We start from the raw sequence: 21,449 nt of genomic DNA, 5'->3' as shown, positions 1-21,449 counted from the left end.
CGTGTGCGTGGTTTAGATATGTATGTGGATAAACAAGATTGTGGTGGAAAAAATTGCATTGGATATGCATGAAGCAACCATTGTTTATTTATCTCTTCCTGCTTAGTCTAAGCTTATAAAATGAAAAAAAAAAAATAAGAATCCATCCTGAATATATTACCATTACTAAGGTTTCTTTTTTTTTTTTTTTCATTACTAAGGTTTCTTTAAGCACTAAGTATGTATGTGTGTTGCACTGAGTGCCACAGTGAGTTGATCCACCATTAAAGCTGAATGAGGACAGGTACCACGTTTCTGAACACCAAGGAAGGAATCTGTGGACTCCGGGCTCATCTGCGCCCCAGCCCACGCTCTGCCTCCATGGCTGAGGAGGGGGTGCTGCTGTGCCAGGAACAGTCCTGGGTCTGTGATGGGATGTGATTTCCTGAGCAGCGGAGCCAAGGCCTGACCACACTGTCTGCCAGTGCCTCCTTCTCACTTCCATGTTTTCCTTTTGTGTCATCAGCTGCCATGTTCATGCCCAGTTTTTCTTTTCTTTTTTTTTAATGAATAAAACTCCAGTCAGGCTTGGTAGTCTAGGTCCCATCTAACTCTTGCTTCTCAATACAACATTCCTCCATCTCCTTTTTTCTTTAATTTGAGAGAGAGAGAGAGAGAGCGAGCGAGCCAGTGCACTCCCACCAATTCACTCCCCAAAGGCCTGCAACAGGGAAGCACTGGGGCTGAAGCCAAGAGCGGGAATTCAAGCTAGGTCTCCTATGTGGGTGGCAGTGACCCAACCTGAGCCAACCTCCCAGGGCTGCATTAGCAGGAAACTGGCATAAGGAGTGGAGCTGGCTGTCAAACCCAGGCATCAATCTGAGACACGGGTGTCCTGACTGGCATCTTAACCACCAGGCCCTGACCCACTTAACGTATCTCATAATTCAATGTGTCCATGAACTTTCTGAAGTACTGTCACGTTCACCTTGCTTCTTCACTAAGGTGTAAATCTCTTGAGGCTGGAGGTTGCAACTTTCGCATTCTTTGTGTAACCCACGGTGCGGAGGCCAGCGTGGAACACACGGCAGACAATTGGCTTATCCTGCATGCGTTGAGCACACACAGGTACATGCCAAATGATGTGCCAGACAATGAGGACAGGGTCCCCACACCCAGTAAACACAGGTGTAGTGGCAAAACTCGACAAGGCTAGTTGTGAGTAAAAGGACAGTAAAAAGACAAGCACTTCAAATTATGACGCATGAATGGCTTTCTGCATCTGTCTAGCCTTTCTTCACTGGAGGGACTTAAAAAGGGGCCAGGAGAACGGTGTCCTTAGTGGTTGAACTCATTATCTTAGCATTAATGCAGCGCACACTGAGTGCTGAAGACGGCCTTTGGCAAATCAATATGTAAATAAGAACAACTGGGGCCAATGCTGTGGCACAGTGGGTTAAAGCCCTGGCCTAAAGTGCTGGCATCCCACATGGGCAGCCGGTTCTAGTCCCAGCTGCTCCTCTACTGATCAACTCTCTGCTGTGGCCTGGGATAGCAGTAGAAGATGGCCCAAGTCCTTGGGCCCCTGCACCCACATGGGAGACTTGGAAGAAGTTCCTGGCTCCTGGCTTCGGATTGGTGCAGCTCTAGCCTTTGTAGCCATCTGGGGAGTGAACCAGTGGATGGGAAGACCTCTCTCTCTCTGTGTAACTCTGACTTTCAAATAAATAAAATAAATCTTTAAAACAAAAAAAAAAAGGAAAAAATAAGAACAACTATACAACATGCAAACTGTGTTCTTGGGAATCTTAGTTCAGCTAGAGGAAGACGCAAGCAGTCGACAAGGCCAAGTTTTGAGGGTGGGAGGGGCCATCCCTTGGCGGGAAGAAGCACAAGGACACAGGGGACAGAGAGGAGGAAGTCAGGGGTCCTTGCTTGGGCAGAAATCTCCAAAAAGGTCTGTGAGACAGAAACGGATGTGGGAGGGACAGAGTGCCTTTTCTCCAGGAAGGATGTAGGACCAGCTGCTCTACTTTCAATCCAGCTCTCTGCTAATGGCCTGGGAAGGCAGGGGGAGATGGTTCAAGTGCTTGGGCCCCAGCCCCTATGTGGGAGACCTGGAGGAAACTCGTTGCTCCTGGCTTTGGATTGGTCCAGCTCTGGCCACTGAGGCCATCTGGAGAGTGAGCCAGCAGATAGAAGACCTCTCTGTCTCCCCCTCTCTCTGTCTGTAGCTCTGCCTCTTAAATAAATAAATGTTTTTAAACAAATGAACTTGCTTTGTGCAGTGAGAATGTTATGCTTAAAGTTGATTCAATTCAATCTATGTTTCATAATAAATGACAGAGAAAAATATGAGATTATTTTAAGAGGTGAAGGAAAAAAACCCTATACCTTCATGAATGATGTTCTGGTGCCAAAGTTAAAAAAAAAAAAAAACAAAACAATGAGAAAAGTGAGGATTTCAGAAGAAGCTTCTCAGGGACAACTTTGTCACTGTGCCTCTGAAAATCATAGTGTGCCTCACTCCCAAACTACATGGGTTGGCTCATTTAAGTCTGTGCCTAAGAAGAGGCTACTCCTTCTAGCGTCCCCAGAGAGAGCTGGAGATTTCAAATATTGTCTCAGAGTTACATAAAATCAGCAGTGATAAGGACAAAGTGCTCCCATCCTGAGGTATTTTTAGTGCCCTGTTCCTCTGAAAGGAGCAGGTGTCCTTGCAGGTGATCGGGCCCCTCAAGTAAGAGGAGCAACAAACCCGACACCTTCAGACTGGAGGTGCACTCTGGAAACAACAGGCTGCTTTGCTGACCATCACACTTTCCAAAGACTTGAGGTTTCCATGACATCTTCTCCAGGGAATTAAAAAAAAAAAGCTGTCTTACTTTATGACTCTTAACATGTATTTTCCATAAGGAAAACTGATTTGCATGAAAGTTGCTGTGCTGGGCTGCACTCCTGCTGCTGTCTGCGATGCTGGCATTCCATATGAGTGCAAGGTTCAAGTCCCAGCTGCTCCACATCCCATCCAGCTCCCTGCCAATGCGCCTGGGAAAGCGCGGAAGATGGTCCAAGTGCTTAGGCCCCTGCCACCCATGTGGGAAATCTGACGAAGTTTCTGGCTCCTGGCTTTACATGGCCTAACCCTGGCTGTTGTGGCCATTTGGGGACTGAACCAGCAGACAGAAGACCTCTCTCTCTCTCTCTCTCTGACGCTGCCATTCAAATCAGTTAATCAGTAAATCTTTAAAAAGAAGTTGCTGTGCAGCCCCTGTCCCGCCATCTTGGTGCAGTGATGGAGATTCACACTGGCCCTTCTGGTCCATGCCCCACATGCTGTCACAGCAAGCCTGCAGTGCTGTGCATACGTGTGACACAGCAGCACGATCTCCACCCCACTTTATTCTCACAATAAAAACATACTGACAAATAGTCAAAAGAACTGGGCCGCAACTTCCCCCCTCAAGTTCTTATGCTGGTTCAAAATTATCAGTGGGCTAAAACTAGACTGTGAAAGTTTTGTTAAGAACAAGGTACTATTGGGGCCGGCGCTGTGGCACAGCGGCTTAACGCCCTGGCCTGAAGTGCCTGCATCCCATATGGGCACTGGTTCAAGACCCGGCTGCTCCACTTCTGATCCAGCTCTCTGCTGTGGCCTGGGAAAGCAGTGGAAGAAGGCCCAAGATCTTGGGTCCCTGCACCCATGCGGGAGACCTGGAGGAGGCTCCTGGCTCCTGGCTTTGGATCGGCACAGCTCCAGCCACTGTGGCCAATTGAGTGAACCATTGGATAGAAGATCTCTCTCTCTCTCTCTCTCTCTCTCTCTCTCTCTCTCTCTCTCTCTCTCCCCCTCTCCCTCTCCTCTCTCTGTGTAGTTCTGACTTGCAAATAAATAAGTAAATCTTTAAAAAAAAAAAAGCACAAGGTCCTACAGCAGCCTCAGAAGATATTCTGAAGACTGACTTTGGAATTACCAGGGGAACAGAGGTACCTTTGTGGAGACAACCTCCCCCCTTCAGTAAATGACCAGAATTAGCATCGCAGAGGCACTGAGAAAGACATGGGTTACTTCTCTGCAAAACCTGCCAAAGCATAAAGTCCAGTGGAGTCACCATCACGTGAGCTCCCTATGGGGTCATCCACAAAGTGAGGCTCAGATCAACATTGTGATGGGAAAGGAAGGCTGGGGGGTCATTCTAGAGTCCAGGAGAACTGGAAATTGCATGTGGTGCTTGATCCTGGATTGGACTACTGACCAGAGTTACTATTATCATAATTTATTATTATTACTGCTACTATTTTCCTCCAATATTACCGGGACTCGGGGAAATCTGAGTAACATTACAGGCTATAAAGCAAATGCTGCTTGAATGTTAAATCATCTTATCTGGAAAGCTGCACTGTATTTGTGTGCACGGATCTCCTTGTCCTAAGGCAGATGGGATGAGCGGCTGTGGCCAGACACTGGTGAGTGTTAGTGCAGGCAGGAGGAGAGACCAGCTGTGGCCAGACATGAATGTGGGTTCGTGCAGATGCAATGTGGGCTCGTGCAGATGCAATGAGAGACCAGCTGTGGGATTGTGGCTAGATATGAGTGTGCGTTAGCATAGGTGGGACGAGAAATCAGCTGTGGCCAGACATGAGCACTTAAGAGTCAGGGTAGGGTTGGGGGGAGACATGGGGCATTTTTTTTTGTATCACTTTGCATTTGAGGTATAAATTAAAATTGTTTCAAAACAAAAAGCTAACATTCATTAGATATATCTTTTATGATAATATTTCAAAGAAAAACTGGAATTTAAAAAAGTCTTTATTGAGCTCTATGCTTGCTAAAATACTGAAATATTTTACTGTGATGAGGAAATTCCCTTTACCAGGATACAGATAAGCATAACGGTAATAAAAATAAATGACAGCTCCCAGGGGTGTCACACTGCCCTAAGAGCCAACACAGCCCTTGGAGAGTAGGTTTCTGTCAGAGGCCTTTGCTCTGACACACAGCCTGGAGCTGTTCCCACACAGACAGGAAAGTGCGGTCTTTATGAATTCAGGAGCTCGCCTTTTGAACCTCTCCTGATGGAAGCCACCAAACCATTCTTCACAGTCTGTGGAGGAAGCCTGGTGCCCTGGGCCGGCTGCACATGTCCTTCTCCACCCTGCGAGCCTCCCGCACCTGCCCTCAGCCTGCCTTAGCTGCCTGTTTGTGGGTCAGGAAGAGGCGGTCCACCTGTCCTTGGATATTCTCACCCTTGGCGGGAGGTTCAGTTCCACATGAAATTAGCTGGGTGAGTGCTTCAGTGGGCTCCTAAGTGTTCCCTTTTTAACCCCTCAAATGTGGCACCACACAGCAGCTGTACCTGTATTTGTTAAGTCTGAGTCCACTCCACATCTAACACTCAGTAAGTTTGCTGAACAATTACGAAGCAGCCGGAGCAGCCCCCGTGACCTCCCCTAGGACACTCACCCATCCTGTGCAGAGCCTCCTTCTTTACACTCTCAGCAGTCAGGGTCTCAAGGACTGCGTTAGCCAATGTGTCAAATAACAAATGCCTGAGAGAAGCTACTTAGGAAGGAAGGAGTGTTATTGTGGCTTATGGTTTTGGAGGTTCACAGTCCAAGATCAGGTGGCCTCATCGGCCTGGCCATCTGGTGAGGCTGCAGGGCAGCATCGTGGAGACGTGCAGAGGAGGGATCACCTGGAAGCCCAGGAGGCAGAGGAACTGGGAGGGTGCTCATTATCTGAGTCTCTGGGGCCTCACCTTACACAGTTCCATGGTTCCAACATGGAGCTCCACTCTTAACAACCTACTCAATCCAATCACTTCCCAAGGGCCTCACCTTCAGATGCCATAATTGGATTAAGTTTCCACCCTGAATCAACTGATAGTTAATCTAAAAGTTTGGGTACCAAGCCTTTAACATGTGGGCCTTTGGGAACCCCCAAAACTAATATATAAACCACAACAGGGACCTCAACGCTCCTCCACTGGAGCCTACTGCTCACACACTACCTGTTCCAGCCTTAGAGTGGGAAGGCACTGAGCCAGAGAGGCCAGGCTCCATCCCTGCCAATTGCCAGGACACCCCACAGATAGCCTGGGAACCACACAGACTCCCAAGTTCTTAACCTCCTCTGCCATCAGGACCTCGGCTGGAGCTGTTGGACCAGGTGGTCTCTCTCACTCACAGTCCATTTTCAACACATCTTTAAAGTCTGGGTTTTGTAATTCCTTATAGAATCAGTGTGGCCATCCTGAGTCTAAAATGAAAGCATGCACTCCCCAGAGATAAAATGAGAGCTGTGAATGAGAAAGACTACCTGGCCATTGCTGTGCTATGGTAGGTTAAGCCATTGCCTGCACTGCTGGCATCCCATATGGGTGCCAGTTCAAGTCCCGGCTGCTCCACTTACAATCCGGTTCCTGGCTAATGCACTAGAGAAGGCAGTCAATGATGGCCCAAGTGCTAGGTCCCCTGCACCCACGTGGGAGACTGGGATGAAACTCCTGGTTTCTGGCTTTGGCCTGGCCCAGCTCTGGCTGTTGTTGACATTTGGGGAGTGAACCAGTGAATGGAAAATCTCTCTCTCTGCCTCTTTCTCTCTGTAATTCTGTCTTTCAAATAAACAAGTAAATCTTTTTTTTTTTTTTAAAGGAAAGACTACTGTTCATCAAAGGAGGAACCTTTTCTAGGATCTTAAAAAAAAGCTAGAAAACACAGCCTACAATTTTTACAAAATATTTTGTTTACAAAAATTCAAAAAGCTGACAATACTGGAGTTCAAGATGCTCCTCTGCTTCAAATCTCTGGACAGCATGAAGCAAGGGTGTGCTGGGTTGGGAGCACCAGCCAGGCTCTTGTTGGCACTCGGGGTGACACTGGACAGCAACTGTCGCCCCACAGAGTAGGGCAAGGAGTGCAGCAGGGGTCTGGCAGATGCAGGCTGGCCCCACATGGGCTCAGGGGCCCTGTGGCTCGGTAGGTCACAGAATCAGAAGTGTGGGATGACCGTGGGCAGAGAGGTAGGAAACAAAGAAAACATCAGTCAGTTGAAGTAAATATGCTGGAACCTGAAGGGGGAAGGCCCATCCTGTGGAGGGGAGGACGCCGCTGGTGAGAGACCGGGTGGGAAATGAGGTGCAGGTCAGTCATCCAGGTACTTGAACAACTCTTTGGGACCTGTGCCAGAGGAGGGCACAAAGCAGAATTCCTAAGCAGGTAGGGCCCAACGACGTTGGGAGACAATCAGGGGTGCCTGCCCTCAGGAAGGTTGTGAGGTGTGGGGATGACAGTTCTTGGCCTGGAAAGGAATACACTGTTGTAAATGCTGACTTGAGGAGCAAGCATTGTGGTACAGTGCAATAAATTGCCACCTGTTTTGCCAGTGTTCCATATGGGTACTGGTTTGTGTCTTAGCTGCTCCACTTCCAATTTAGCTCCCTGTTAATGGTCTGGGAAAGCAGCAAAAGGTGTCCCAAGTACCTTGGGTACTATCAGCTACATAGAAAACCCAGAAGAAGCTCCTGGTTCTTGGTTTCAGCCTGGTCCAGCCCTGGCACTTGTGATCAATTGGGGAGAGAACCAGTGGATAGAAGACTCTCTCTTTTTATCTCATTCTGCCTTTCAGATAAATAAACAAATCTTTAAAAAAATTTCAACTTGAGTCACAGTAGTTGTAGGGTTCAACTGGTTCTCCATGGGATCCAAAGAGTCCACAGGAGTTGGGTGCCCATGTTCCACTTCCAGGGTCTCTAGGCTGGATCAACTGAGACATGCAGAGCTCACAGGCTACTCTGGCCCAAGTTGATAACAGAGGACATGGCTGACTCTGTCTGGCTCCCACTTCTCTGTGCAGAGCAGGAATGTAGTACTGATTTTAAAGGTATACAACTCAATTATTAAGATACTGAATCCTTGCAACAAGCACATGGCTGGCTCCAGCATCTCCCCTTATGACCTGATTGCTGTCCAGGCCATATACTCAGAGATTCTGAGGGTGTCTCCTGAGCTCCCTGTTGTCTTCTTACCCCAGGAGATGCTCCACACATCCCCTGCCTCAGCCTCCTCAAAGGCACAGAGGTAGCACCCAGGCTAGGAGACCTGAAAAACTTGTATTACAACAAGGCCATGTATAGGGGTCGACATAGTAGTTGCAGTAGGTTAAGATACTGTTTGCAGCACTGGCATCCCATATGAGAGAAATAGTTCAAGTCCTGGCTGCTCTGCTGCTTCTTCTTTTTTAAGATTTATTTATTTGTTTGAAAGTCAGAGTTACACACACACAGAGAGAGAGAGAGAGAGAGAGAGAGAGAGAGGGAGAGAGAGAGAGGTCTTCCATCTGCTGGTTCACTCTCCAGATGGCGACAATGGCCAGAATGGCACCAATCCAAAGCCAGTAGACAGAAGCTTCTTCCAGGTCTCCCAGGCCACAGCAGAGAGCTGGATCAGAAGTGGAGCTGTCGGGACTCAAACCAGTGTCCCTAAGGGATGCATGCAGTGGCTTTACCCACTACACCACAGCACCGGCTCCTGCTTTGCTTCTGATCCAGCTCCTGCTAATGTGCCTGGGAAGGCAGTGGAAGATGGCCCAAGTGCTTGGACCAACCCTACACCTATATGGGAGTCCTGGATGGAGTTGCAGAGTCCTGGCTTTGGCCTGGCCCAGCCCTGGATATAAAGGCCATTTGAAAAGTGAACCAGTTAATGGGAAATCTTTCTCTCTCTCATTCTCTTCCTCTGTCACTCGGCCTTTCAAATAAATATGGGTTTCAATCTTTTTGCACCAAAATAAACTTGCCTTCTTTTTTAAAATTTTTATGTGATAGATAGACAAGTGAGAAAGAGAGACCGAGAGAAAGGTCTTCCTTCCATTGGTTCACCCCCAAATGGCTGCCACAGCCAGTGCTGCACCGATCCAAAGCCAGGAGCCAGGTACTTCTTCCTGGTCTTCCATGCGGGTGCAGGGCCCAAGCAATGGGAGTCATCCTCCACTGCCCTCCTGGGCCACAGCAGAGAGCTGGACTGGAAGAGGAGCAACCGGGACTAAACCCGGTGCCCATATGGGATGCCGGTGCCACAGGCGGAGGATTAACCAAGTGAGCCATGGGACTTCCCCCAAACTTGCCTTCTAATTGCATTTTCCCACTAACTTCTTTTAAAAATTTGTTTACTTACTTGAGAAGCAGAGAGACAGAGATTTCTCATCCACTGGTTCATTCTCCAAATGCCCACAGCAGCAAAGGCTGGGCTGTGGCTGGAGCTAGGAGTGGAAACTCAATCCAGGTTTCCCATATGAGTGCAGGCACCCAATCACTTGAACCACCACAAGTACCTCCCAGGATCTGCAGTAGCAGGAAGCTGGAGTCGGAAGCTGGAGTCAGAAGCTGGAGCCAGACAATGAATCCAGACACTTTGATACAGAGTGTAGTCTTGTCTTAACTAGCACCCTAATCAGTAAGGCCAAATATCCTCCACCAATTTTTCTGTAGTATCCTCTGCAGCTGCTCCACCATTTTTCAACAATGCTGGGGAGGTGGTACTCAGCACGGTGTAGCTTGGGCTCCCATGGGAGGAACTCACTCTGACCTCATTTCCATAGTGAGCTTCATGTTGATTACACACACACACACACACACACACAAAGCCACTCTCTTAGATGACTGACACATATTCTAGAAATTCTTCACCTGCTCCGGAGGAGACTGGACCAAGCACATGGGCAGTTTGGGCTGAGATTGAGCACTGTGAGTCCTATGAGGTAGCACTGGCCACAGCAGGAACACTGCACAGATCAAGGTTACTTGCTCAAGGTCATTCCTTTAGGGAGTGGTGGATCCACGTCTTACATGGGCAACCTGGCTCTCTGGGACCTGGTTCCAGTCCACAGAGATATTCTTTGCCAGTTACCTAAGGGAATACTGTGTGTTAGCTGCACCAAATCCACTTGACACAGGCTACTCTCATTGGAGGGTGGTGGTCCCTGCCTCCTCCTCTGTGTATTTATGCTACAATGATGAAATGCCAGTTTGGAGCTCTCAGGCAGAAACCACACAGCACTGACTGCTTTTGCATTTCTTGTTTAGCCTCACTTACTGTCTTCCCCTTAGAAAAATCTAGGAATACACAATTGTAAAAGAGATAATATAGGGGCTGGAGCTGTGGCACAGTGGGTTAAAGCTCCAGCCTGCAACACCAGCATCCCATAAGGGTGCCAGTTCAAGTCCCGGCTGCTCCTCTTCCAATCTAGCTCCCTGCTGATGGCCTGGGAAAGCAGTGGAGGATGGCTGAAGTGCTTGGGCCCTGCACCCTTGTGGGAGACGCAGAAGAAGCTCTTGGCTCCTGGATTTAGATCAGCTCAGCTCTGGCCATTGCGGCCATTTAGGAAGTGAACCAGTGGATGGAAGACCTGACTCTCTCTGTCTCTACCTCTCTCTCTAACTCTTTCAAATAAACAAAATAAATAAATATTTTTTTAAAAAGAGCTAATGTAATATCTACATTTAAAGAGGAAAAGTCAAACAAGTGAGTAATTCAACTGAATTCAACAGTAGTTTTGCTTGTATTGTGCTAAGGGTTTTCCCTTTTTTCTTTTCTTTTCTTTCCTTCCTTTCTTCTTCTCTTTTTTTTTTTTTTGGTAGGGGATGAACCGTGTTTTTCCAGTTTCATAAATGATCAGTTGACTGATGTCAATGAGTACCACTGTGGCTCCCTAAGACCCATTCCCATCACTTAGTGTGTTGATATGCTGGGGGCTCTATGGCACACAGTCTGGCAAGAAACACATGGTGCCAACTAATGCTAGAGCCAAGTTCAGGGCCAGGATGATCTGCTGTGTTGGCTGCACTAATGACAATCAAAACTATAACCAGACAATGGTCAACTGAGTACTGGTAGCTAATACCAGTACTTTTCCTTTTGATTATGATTTACACATTGCACAGTCCTTCTGTATTTATTTCATTTGAAATAAAAATTTCACATATTATACTGGCCTTGCCCCCCAAAGTCTTATGTTATTCAGCTGCAAGTATCTTGTCAGTGAGTGAGTGAGGACACTGGATGCTTTGCTTCTGACACCTTGGTAAGAAGAGCCTTTCACACTTCTGTCTTGTGAAGGGAACACCTGTCTGTCACTTGCCTTGGAGCTTGAGGTCATGGACCTCATCACCTATCTATCGCTGCTCATCACAGCCAGGAACAAGAACAAGCACTAGACAAGGAAGCTGTCGGGTAATTCCCAGACCAGTCATTCTCACATGCAATGCCTATGCTCTTTAAGAGGCCTTGCAAACAAGTCTTCCCTCATCTCTGTCACATCTGAAAACTGACCTGCATCTGCACCTGTCCTCTGCACTCCCATGATCAACAGTCTGTTCCCTTTGTGTTCTGAGTCCCAGCCCCCTTCTCCCTCTCAGGGCAGGCTCTGCAGCAGCCACACTGTCGCTGTCTCTTCTTCATCAAACTACTCAGGCCATTTGCACATGGGCAGGCTTTGCCCCTTCCACCTCAACAGAAAACCTCTCTTGGCTTCTCTGAGCTGCCTGGCTTCTCAGCATTCCTTAAGACCCAAACCAATGGAGAGCCCAGACTGCCCTGCACCCCCTCCTCAAAACACCCCGCCTGGTGACCTTCAAGCTGCCACGGCCAAATTACTTCAGTGCCTGTGCCCTTCTTGACTTGTCTGCCTGCATTTGACATCTATTTATAAATCAGAGGAGGGAGAGGGGGAGAGAGAGAGCAAGAGAGAGAGAAACACAGAGTGTCAGACAAAGATCTCTCATCTGCTGGTTCACATCCCAAATCTGCAACCTGCAGTTAGGCCAGGCTGAAGCCAGGAGCTGGGAACTCAGTCTGAGTCTTTCACATGGGTAACAGAGACCAATGTTTGAGCATTTGCTTGCTGCCTGCCAGCAAGAAGCTGGAGTCAGGAGCCACAGCAAAGGTTCGGACCCAGTCACTCCGATGTGGAATGTGGGGATCTTACCCACTAGGCCAAAAGCCTATCCCTTCTTTCCTTCTTAAACAGCTCTTCCCAGGGCCCCCACAGCACCACTGTCCTACTTTCTCCTGATGGACAGCTCCCTGGATCCTTGACCCCTGGCCCTCTTCACACAGGTAGCCACTGAGTCTCCCTAAATGATCCTTTGCACCAGACCACCTCTGGGTCAGCCTTCCCACTGTGCTCCAAACCCACAAAGCCAACCAGCCCCTTGATATCCCTGCTTGGGAGTCCAAACAGCTGTGTGCAGTTGGCCAGAAAACAGCAACTCCTCTCACACCTTCCTCCCCTAACCTGCTGCCATCATTGATGCAGAGATCCATGCCCAACCACTCAGAGTCACTCTTGGTGACTCCATATCCACACCCACACAGCAGCCAGCCTGACTGGTTCTATTTCCAAAATAAACCCCAAAATAAACCCCACCCCACCTCAGCCCAGTCGTCCCCTTCTCTTCCATCTGGGTCACTAGGGTACCCTCCGGAGTGGTTCCACTCTTGCCCATTTCAATACGTCTTCGCCCCAGCCAGAGTGATCTTGGTATGAGACAATCACTTAATACACAGCTGTGTGGTGCTTAGCAACGGGACCGCTTCTGAGCAATGCACTGTTGGGTGATGTTCTAGAGAGTGGGCTTCCACAGACCTGGACGGCACAGGTGACCACACACTGGGGCTGTGTGGTCTGGACTGCTGCCCCTAGACTACCAGCCTGTACAGTATGCCTCTGCCCTGAATGCTGTAGGCCACTGTAACATAATGGTTGATATTTGTGTATCTACCCACAGAAAAGGCACAGGAAAAATGCTAGGCAATAAAAATTCTTCAGTTCTGTTATCAGCATGGAAGACCATGTTCAGAGACGTGGCCCACTGCTAACCAAAACGGACAACACCATTGCAGAGGATCCTGGAAGGGCTTTGGGTTATCAGCCCGAAGAGATCAGGTCTCTGGCTTGGTCTAACCTCTAACACTGAGGTCTCACTGGCAGGAGCTAGGTGAATCTGCCTTCTTTTTGTTACAACCAGAGTTTCATCAACTTCAGTTGAAATTCAAATTAAAGGCAGTACAATGAGAAAAAGAACAAAAGGGAATCTACCTTCTTGTTACCCCCAGGATCACACTCTTGGAGGAAATTCTGAAGACACTTCTAAGAAAAGTTATTCTTGTGATTTTTCCTTCTGAAATTAATTTTTAATAACAGAACACATTGGGTTCAAAAGCTATTTTGTACCTCTAGGAAAATAAGCTCAAGATCCTCAACTCATTGGCAGGTGATACTGACAGACTTTTTCAAAGATTCAGTCTGAAAAAAATTACTATTACAATACTTGATTCAGCTCAACTTTTATGTTTACAAAAGCACATATTCCTTCAAAAGAGGAAATTTCATCTGAATACGCCTAAGGTCTTTTCTTTTTTTAGATTTATTTATTTATCTGAAAGTCAGAGTTACACAGAGAGAGAAGGAGAGGCAGAGAGAGAGAGGTCTTCCATCCACTGGTTCACTCCACAAATGGCTGCAATGGCCAGGCCGAAGCCAGGAGCCAAGAGCTTCATCCAGGTCTCCCACATGGGTGGCAGGGGCCCAAGCACTTGGACCATCCTCTACTGCTTTTCCAGGCCATAGCAGAGAGCTGGATCAAACGTGGAGCAGCCGGATCTCAAACCGGTGCCCATAGGGATGCTGGCACTGCAGGTGGTGACTTTACCTGCTAGGGCAGAGCACTGGCCCGGCCCAGGGTCTTATGTAGAGAAATCAGGGATTTGGGGGCTGGTGCTGTGGTGCAGGGGGTTACTGCTCTGGCCTGAAGTGCCAGCATTCCATATGGGCTGCTCCACTTCCGATCCAGCTCTCTGCTATGGCCTGGGAAAGCAGTAGAAGATGGCCCAAGTCCTTGGACCCCTGCACCTGCATGGGAGATGGATGGAGGTTCTGGGTCCTGGCTTTGGCCTGGCCCAGCCTTATTTGTGGAGTGAACCAGTGCAGGGAATCTCTCTTTCTGTCTTTCCTTCTTTCTCTATAACTGTGCCTTTCAAATAAATAAATAAACCTTTTTTTAAAAAAAAGCAAGATAAACAAGGCATTGAAAACTGGAAAACATTAAAATAACAGTAGCATTTTAGAAGGAATACTGTATATTAATATTTATATTTATTTAAGTCTGAACTATATTATAAGTAAAACATACTCTTATTTGTTAAGAACAGACATATGAAATAATAGAATGTTAGGCTTTAAAAAAAACACAAGTAACTACCCTCCCTGGGCAGAGCACTGTTCCTGAGAGAGGATTATAACTGCATTTGCATCTGCTGGTACCAACTTCTCCTTTGGTCTACTGATACTAAAAGATGGTTTTCTGAAAATCACTTTTAAGGCCGGCGCCGTGGCTCAATAGGCTAATCCTCCACCTTGCGGCGCCGGCACACCGGGTTCTAGTCCCGGTCGGGGCGCCGGATTCTGTCCCGGTTGCCCCTCTTCCAGGCCAGCTCTCTGCTATGGCCAGGGAGTGCAGTGGAGGATGGCCCAGGTGCTTGGGCCCTGCACCCCATGGGAGACCAGGAAAAGCACCTGGCTCCTGGCTCCTGCCATCGGATCAGCGCGGTGCGCCGGCTGCAGCGGCGGCCATTGGAGGGTGAACCAACGGCAAAGGAAGACCTTTCTCTCTGTCTCTCTCTCTCACTGTCCACTCTGCCTGTCAAAAAAAAAAAAAAAAAAAAAAAAGAAAATCACTTTTAAAGACTCTTACCATGTCTATATGAAAATACATGTATGCAAAGGAAACAGTTCCCCAAGCTTTATTTATTAATTAAAAATATTTGTGATTTAGCTCAAACACTACTTTCACAAGCAAGGCTCTTTGGATTCCTTGGATAATACATGTGAGAGTTACTGACCGCTTCTGAATTCTTGATTGATTATGAGAGCCCTCATCACCCGTGAGTTTGTCAAGTACAGAAGAAAAACAACATGGGACTGGTTAATAACTCTTAACCTTAATTTCTCACTACATGCTAAGAATAATTTCCCTAAACATATGGAGATTTTATGATTACTTTTAGGCAGACATGATAGAACACACCGGAGGACTTGAATTTTGTCTCTAAATGTTTAAATTGCGGGCTGAATGGGACGCCACTGCTGGTATCAGCCAGGATTGTAGTTTCGAGTGATTTCTTCAACATGCAAAAGTATCATAGCAAAACAGGAGGACATCGTCCTGCTGTGGGACCTGTGGGACCCGTGGGACCCACCTGCCACAACAGCCCCTTGACCCTCTGTGAGCTGCCCAATTTACGACACAGTTCAGTAAAACCAGTGAGCTCGCCGGGCCAGATGTCCGAGCCCCTTCTTCCTTCTTCCTGCGCACGCCCTAACTCCTTTACGGACATTCTAGAGATGTCATTGGCTATGCTGGAATACTTTTCAGAAGCAAAACTTACACCAGAGCATGCAAATAAAAGCTTTTTTTTTAAAGTAGTTTTTATCTATCGTCCCAACACAGATTCCACAGGATGACATAGTGCTCTGTCAAGAAGAAGGAGCAGGTGCGAGCAGGTGACATGGGCCCTCAGTCAGGGCAGTGCAAGACCGCTCTGTCTTACACACAGGTTTTTGCAAGAACTTCCCTTCAAAGACAGGATTCTGAGCAGGAACCACCATGCCAAGCGCACAAACTCTGAAGCACTGTCACTGACAAGCCCATTCCCTGCAAGAGCACAGGCGCAGACACACACATGGTTACCAATGCAACTGTGACAGCCTCCTGAGGAACCTGACAGATCCTTTCCTTTGAAACACGCTCTATCAAATGCTCCAGTAATAATATTTCAAGAAGTCTATGTCCATCAAAGGAGAGAAAGCAAATACCGGGATGACCTTTTGCCTAAGCCACACTGCCACCCACCCGGAGAGAAAGCAGGCCTTGGGCATGCAGGTGTGATCCCAAGTGCACCTTCACATGACACATGACATTCAGGAGAGGCCAGTGCTCTTGTGACACATGCGCATCTGAACAGGAAACTGAATTCTGTTCTGTTATTCCTTGAGAGGCAACTATACCCCGTCAATGTCCTTCTCATGGAATTCCTACTGTTGTTATCTGGGAAGCTGCCTGTAACTTTAACAACACATACAGGAAAAAGCATTCTCACATTTCTTAAAGGTATGCTGTCTTCTTATCAGCCTCACCCACACATTCATACAAGCATTTCTTAGAGTCCCGCTGTCTTCAATATTTCAAACCAAGACAAGTATTTCAGAATAGAGGAAATACTGCTCTTAAGCCGTCAGAGAGCCAGATTTCAAAGACAGTTCATAATGAATTAACACCTGATTCTCAACGAGCAAGTCGTTAAAAATAGTTCCATCTGTCACTGTTTAAAGTATTTTGGAAAGGACTGACCTACCTACCTGCAAATACTCAGAATCAGCGACAGGTGCGATGCTCTTGATGTAATCTGATCGAAACTGGTTTTCCGGGTTGGCCAGTGGAACTGGGGGTCTAATGGTGCTCATCGCCGAAACTATTGTCTGAAACAGAGTGAAGAAAAGAAAGGTGGATAAACATAGTGCTTGGGCTCTATGGACGCTACTCTAAGATGTATTCACTTCTGTCTCCACAGTTTTAGGGTGCAGAGTGCTTCAACTTCCTAGGAAGCAACCATTACAAAAGGTGCTTACCACAATCGCGTCTTTAACATCTTTCCGGATGTCCAACATTGTCTGTTTCTTTTCCTTGAGTTGAAAGAGAATTGGTATTAATATAAATTTCCCCTTAGCACTGATCTGAATCAACTGAGTAGGATTTTAAGTTTCCCACTGTGGAGTGGGGCTAGACTGGTTCACAGATGGTTTCCACCACCCCAAGACAACAGCTGTGCAGTTTTTATCTGGGAAAGGAAAATACTGCCCCTTTCTAAACTGAACTCAAAACAAACTTCAATGTCTGCTTTCCAACAGTCATTTTATAATCGATAGCTTTAAATAAGTTACTTCAACTTTATGCAAGTTTCTTCAAAAGGCGGCAAAATTGCTAAGAATACTCCATATAAGTACAACTTCAGTTATATTTGTAAATACGTTTACTTCAATCTCTCCTGTATGTTGTTACATACACACTGAAGTAGACTCAAGCTAATGATATGATGAAGGAAAGCGTATATTGAGGTGCAGTCACTCTCCGTGTCCACAGTCAGAACCTGTGGATCAAGAACATTTGGGGGAAAAACACTGGGTCTGCACTGAACCCGTACCACCTTTCCCCCTGTCATCATTCCGTCCTCAGTAAGCAGCTACGCACAGGGCGTTTCCACTGTGTTAATACTGGACGTCATCCAGAGGTGCCTTCAAGTGGGCAGGAGGAGGTGCGTGGGTTCTGTTCAAATAGCGCAGTGTTTTACATAAGAAACTTCAGCAAACCCACATCTGAGGGGTCCAGGAACCCATCGCCATCGGCACTGGGGAAAAACTGCATTGATGGTGGGCTCAGAGCAGTACCAGTATTGCAAACCAATAGCATAAGAATATCGAATAAATTGTATTTTGTTAGTCAAGATTTTTTTTTTTTGGACAGAGTGGATAGTGAGAGAGAGAGACAGACAGAAAGGTCTTCCTTTACCGTTGGTTCACCACCCAATGGCTGCTGCTGATCTGAAGCCAGGAGCCAGGTGCTTATCCTGGTCTCCCATGCGAGTGCAGGGCCCAAGCACTTGGGCCATCCTCCACTGCCTTCCTGGGCCACTGCAGAGAGCTGGACTGGAAGAGGAGCAACCGGGACAGAATCCGGGGCCCGGACTGGGACTAGAACCCGGTGTGCTGGCGCCGCAGGCAGAGGATTAGCCTATTGAGCCGCGGCGCCAGCCAAGATACTTTTTTTAACCGAGATATTGTCAGAAGAAGAGTTTGCCTGGGTACGTTAAATTCAGCAGCAGATTAGTATTCTCCCTCACCTACCCCCGCCCCATCCAATGAACTGTTCAGAGAGAGCACTTCTGAGGGCAGCCAGAGAAGAGCTGAAGTTTGCAGGCACTTGGGCAGCAAACCCGGAACTGATCATTTTTACTCGGGATTGACTCCATTGACATGCAGGATCCTCATTTGTTTGACGATAGTGCTTTTCCCGGACTCACCAGCCCCTACAGACAGACAGACAGACAGAATGTTGTGATGTGCGTCCTGACATTGTTGCCCACCCTGCTCGCCCTGAAACCTGACCAAGCGAGTTTTCCCCTAAACAGGGGGCTATCGCGTCCTCGCCGCTCCTGGCTCAGGAGCTCAGCCCCGCACCGTTGGGGCTCGGCCAGCCCTGCCCGCTCTGCCCCGGCTTGTCCTGTTCCCAGCGGAGAGAGCTCTGAGGGTGCCGCGGGCTCCGCCGGGCTGCAGCCGCCGCGCGCCCTTACCCAGCAGCAGCAGGCGGTGGGTGAGTCGCTTTGTAAGCCAGGCGCTCTTTCTGCAACTGCTTCTCCATCTTTTTGTTGGCCTCGCATCGTTCTTTTTCATCGACACCCTGGTCTTCTGTCATCTTGCTGTTGCCCAATAACCCCATGCCTGCCCGCTGAGACTGACTTCTGCACTGTTAGGAATGCGTACAGAAAGCACCAGAGAGGCGCAGCGATTTGTGCATCTGGCACCGATTCCTTCCTCCCCGCTGCTGAAAGAACGGCCTCGTCTCTCGGTGTTTTCTGATGGAAACCGACGTTTCTTCTCCCACCCACGGCCCGCTGCAAACTCCCAAGTGAAAAGGATGCAAGGAAGACGCGCCGAGGGAAAAAATGCTTTTTAAAAGACTATTAAAAATCTGCAGGACAAACACTGTACAATGAGCGGAGATGGAAAGGCGCGGGGGTCCGGCTCCATTGGCAATAGGAGCGCAGCACGGTGCCCTGGGCTCTTGCCGCGTCCCTGCGCCTCGCTCAGTATGGCCCAGTGGGGGACCCTGAGGGGGCAGCGCAGAAGGACTGAGCGCGCCACCGGGTCCCACCGGGGTGACTACCGGCACCTGCAGGGCCGGCTTATGTCCCGCTCTGCCTCTGCCATCGGACCGCGTTCCCTCAGGGGTCAGGGCTTACGCGGCGGAAGAAGGGGAATGGAAAGGGGCTGGGGTTCCGAGGCGGCCGCACCGCTAGTCCCGGGGCCCTCTGACTCCCCAACAGAGCCCGGCGGGCAGAAGGAAGGACAAGGGGGGCGCTAACACGCTGCGCGCGTGGGGTCCCGAGCCCGCCGCCTGCTCCTGCCACCTCGGCTGCGTGGCTCCCTCGCACCACGCACCGGGGAGAGTGCAGTGGGCGTGCGCTCATCGCTTTCGCCTGGGATCGTGCACATTGTATCAGGGAGGAGGCTCCCAGAGGCGCCCCACTCGCACCGCCTTTGTTCCCTCGAGGATCGCTCTATCCCTGGAGACGCAGCAGCCCACCCACGCCGCCGCCTCCCTCGCCGCCTGTCTACCTCCAGCCCCTGTTCCTCCTCTGCTGCTCTTCCTGACACCTTCTCTAGAAGACACTGTGGCCTCCAGCTTAGCCTTGTGGCAGAGGAGCGAGCGAGGGCGGGAGACTGCCACCTGTTGGCGTTCCCTGTGGCTGAGGCCGAGACCCCTCCCTTCCTGGCAGGCAGGGCAGGCAAAGAGGTCCCTGGGCCCGCGTCTGGGCAGCGGTGGAGACCACGGTTCCTGCGCACTCAGCTGCTGCAAGGTCATGGTCTCTAGCTGGGCGGGCCCTGTGCTCCAACCCCCACCCTCCACCCTGGCCTGGCTTTCTCAAGCCTTGGTTCAGTTGTATTTTCGAGACCCCCACTTTTCTCTAAACTTTCATGTTCAGCCTCACTTGGCCTTCTCGCCCCCAGCGGCGCTGCCCCACGCTTGGCTTCTCCGTCGCAGGTCACAGACTCCGGCCCTGCCTCCCCAGGACTCACCCCCCTCCCGCCCCTGCCACTGTCTCCCATTGCCACCTCCTCCTTCAGCCTCTGCCCTTTCTACCGGCTTGGGTCTCTCACGAGTATAAACACATTCAATCCTGTCCCGTTTTAAGCCAACAAAACCTTCCCCCTCGGGCCATGTCCGCTTCCTCCACGGTTGCCCTCCTGCCCACTGCGGTGCAGAGTTAAACAGGGCACCTGACGCTGCCTGGCCTGCACATCGTACTCCCTGTTCATACCTCATCCCCCTACAGCCTGCCTTTGGCTCATGCCTCCCATAGAACATTCTTTCACCAGCATCCTCCATGCCCTCCTAGGGCCTACAAGGTCTCAAGGAATCTTGGTCTCTACTGCCGTTGACTTCTCCCTGGGGGTTCAACTCCTTTTTGAGACTGGGTGCCTTTGGCTACCTCCACACTGCCCTTGGGGGCTCCTGGCTCACCTCTGGCTAGGGTAGCTCAGTGCCTGGGTCACCCAGCACAGCCTCTCTCCCCTGGCACATGTTTCGGGTGGGCCGACTGTACCCTCCACAACCTGACCACACAAGTCTAAACCGTGGCCCATCAGGTCACCAGCCCAATGCCCCCAAGGGGCCTCAACTTGCCAAGCATGGTTCCAGCCCTGTTGGAAGTACATGGGGAGTGAACCAGTGGCTGGAAGCTATCTACTTTTCTGACTCGCTCTGTCAAATAAATAAAATAATTTGAAAAAGTGGATGTTTTCATGGGATTTGTCTTGTCCTCTTCTTTCTGGCAATTTGTATAAATCATGGCATTTAAAAAAGGGACAGGTATTTGGTTTAGTGGTTAAGATGCCCTCAGTCCACAAAGGAGAACCTGGGTTCGCTACCGAACTCTAACCCTCGAGTCCCACTTCCTGCTAATGAAGTTCCTGAGAGGCAGGCAGTGGGGATGGCTTAAGTGGTGGCTCCCTGCCACCCACACGGGAGACCCAGGCTGAGTTCCTCCCTCCCAGCTTCAGCCTGGTCCAGACCTGGACATTGCAATAACCCTAAAAAAACAGGCACTATTATCACTATTATTTTAAGAGGTTGAGTTTGAGGGGTGTCTTTACATACACCCTTGCAGTCTGGTTGTGACAAATGCACAGTACCTGCAGTGTGTACCTCAACATCCCACTCAACCCTAAAACATGAAAGTGCTTTCCAGGGCTGGAGTTTGGGCACAGAGAGTTAAGCCAGTGCCTGCAATACCAGCATCCCATAGCAAGTGCTGGTTTTAGTCCTTGCTGCTTTGCTTCGGATCCAGTTTACTGTTAATGCGCCTGGGAAAGCATCAGATGATGGCCCAAGCATTAGGGCCCCTGCCGCCCACATGGGAGACCCGGATGGAATTCCTGGCTCCTAGCTGTGGCCTGGCTTACCTCCAGCTATTGCAGCCATTGAGGGAGTGAACCAGATGATGGAAGATCTCTTTTTCTCCCTGTCTCCCTTACCCTCCGTCATTCTGCCTTTCAAGTTAATCAGTCAACAAATCTTTTAAAAATGTGCTTTCCTTATATAGTGGGCTTCAAAGAGTTTAGGGAAAAAAGAAATCAA

General features: G+C 49.1%; 1 protein-coding gene across 9 annotated transcripts in view; it reads right to left on the bottom strand.

The window, feature by feature from the left end:
• Nucleotides 1-21,449, bottom strand: part of LOC108176026 (guanine nucleotide-binding protein G(olf) subunit alpha) — a 74,918-nt gene that overhangs the window by 26,882 nt on the left and 26,587 nt on the right. For 2 of the 9 annotated variants that reach the window (XM_089314140.1, XM_051837570.3), the window contains exons 3-4: nucleotides 16,664-16,717; nucleotides 16,394-16,513 (exon numbers count right to left, since the gene is read on the bottom strand). In XM_089314140.1, coding sequence (XP_089170266.1) covers nucleotides 16,394-16,513; nucleotides 16,664-16,717 — 174 coding nt within the window. Of the gene's footprint in view, nucleotides 1-14,749; nucleotides 16,514-16,663; nucleotides 16,718-17,934; nucleotides 18,118-21,449 lie in introns of those variants that run through there. The other 7 variants (XM_089314143.1, XM_089314145.1, XM_089314144.1 and 4 more) reach the window with 5 other exon arrangements.

This window comes from Oryctolagus cuniculus, chromosome 15 (assembly GCF_051225735.1).
Source record: "Oryctolagus cuniculus isolate XC-2025 breed Fujian yellow rabbit chromosome 15, ASM5122573v1, whole genome shotgun sequence".
In the NCBI taxonomy this organism is placed as follows: Eukaryota; Metazoa; Chordata; class Mammalia; order Lagomorpha; family Leporidae; genus Oryctolagus; species Oryctolagus cuniculus.
This window is presented reverse-complemented; position numbering and strand designations above follow the sequence as displayed.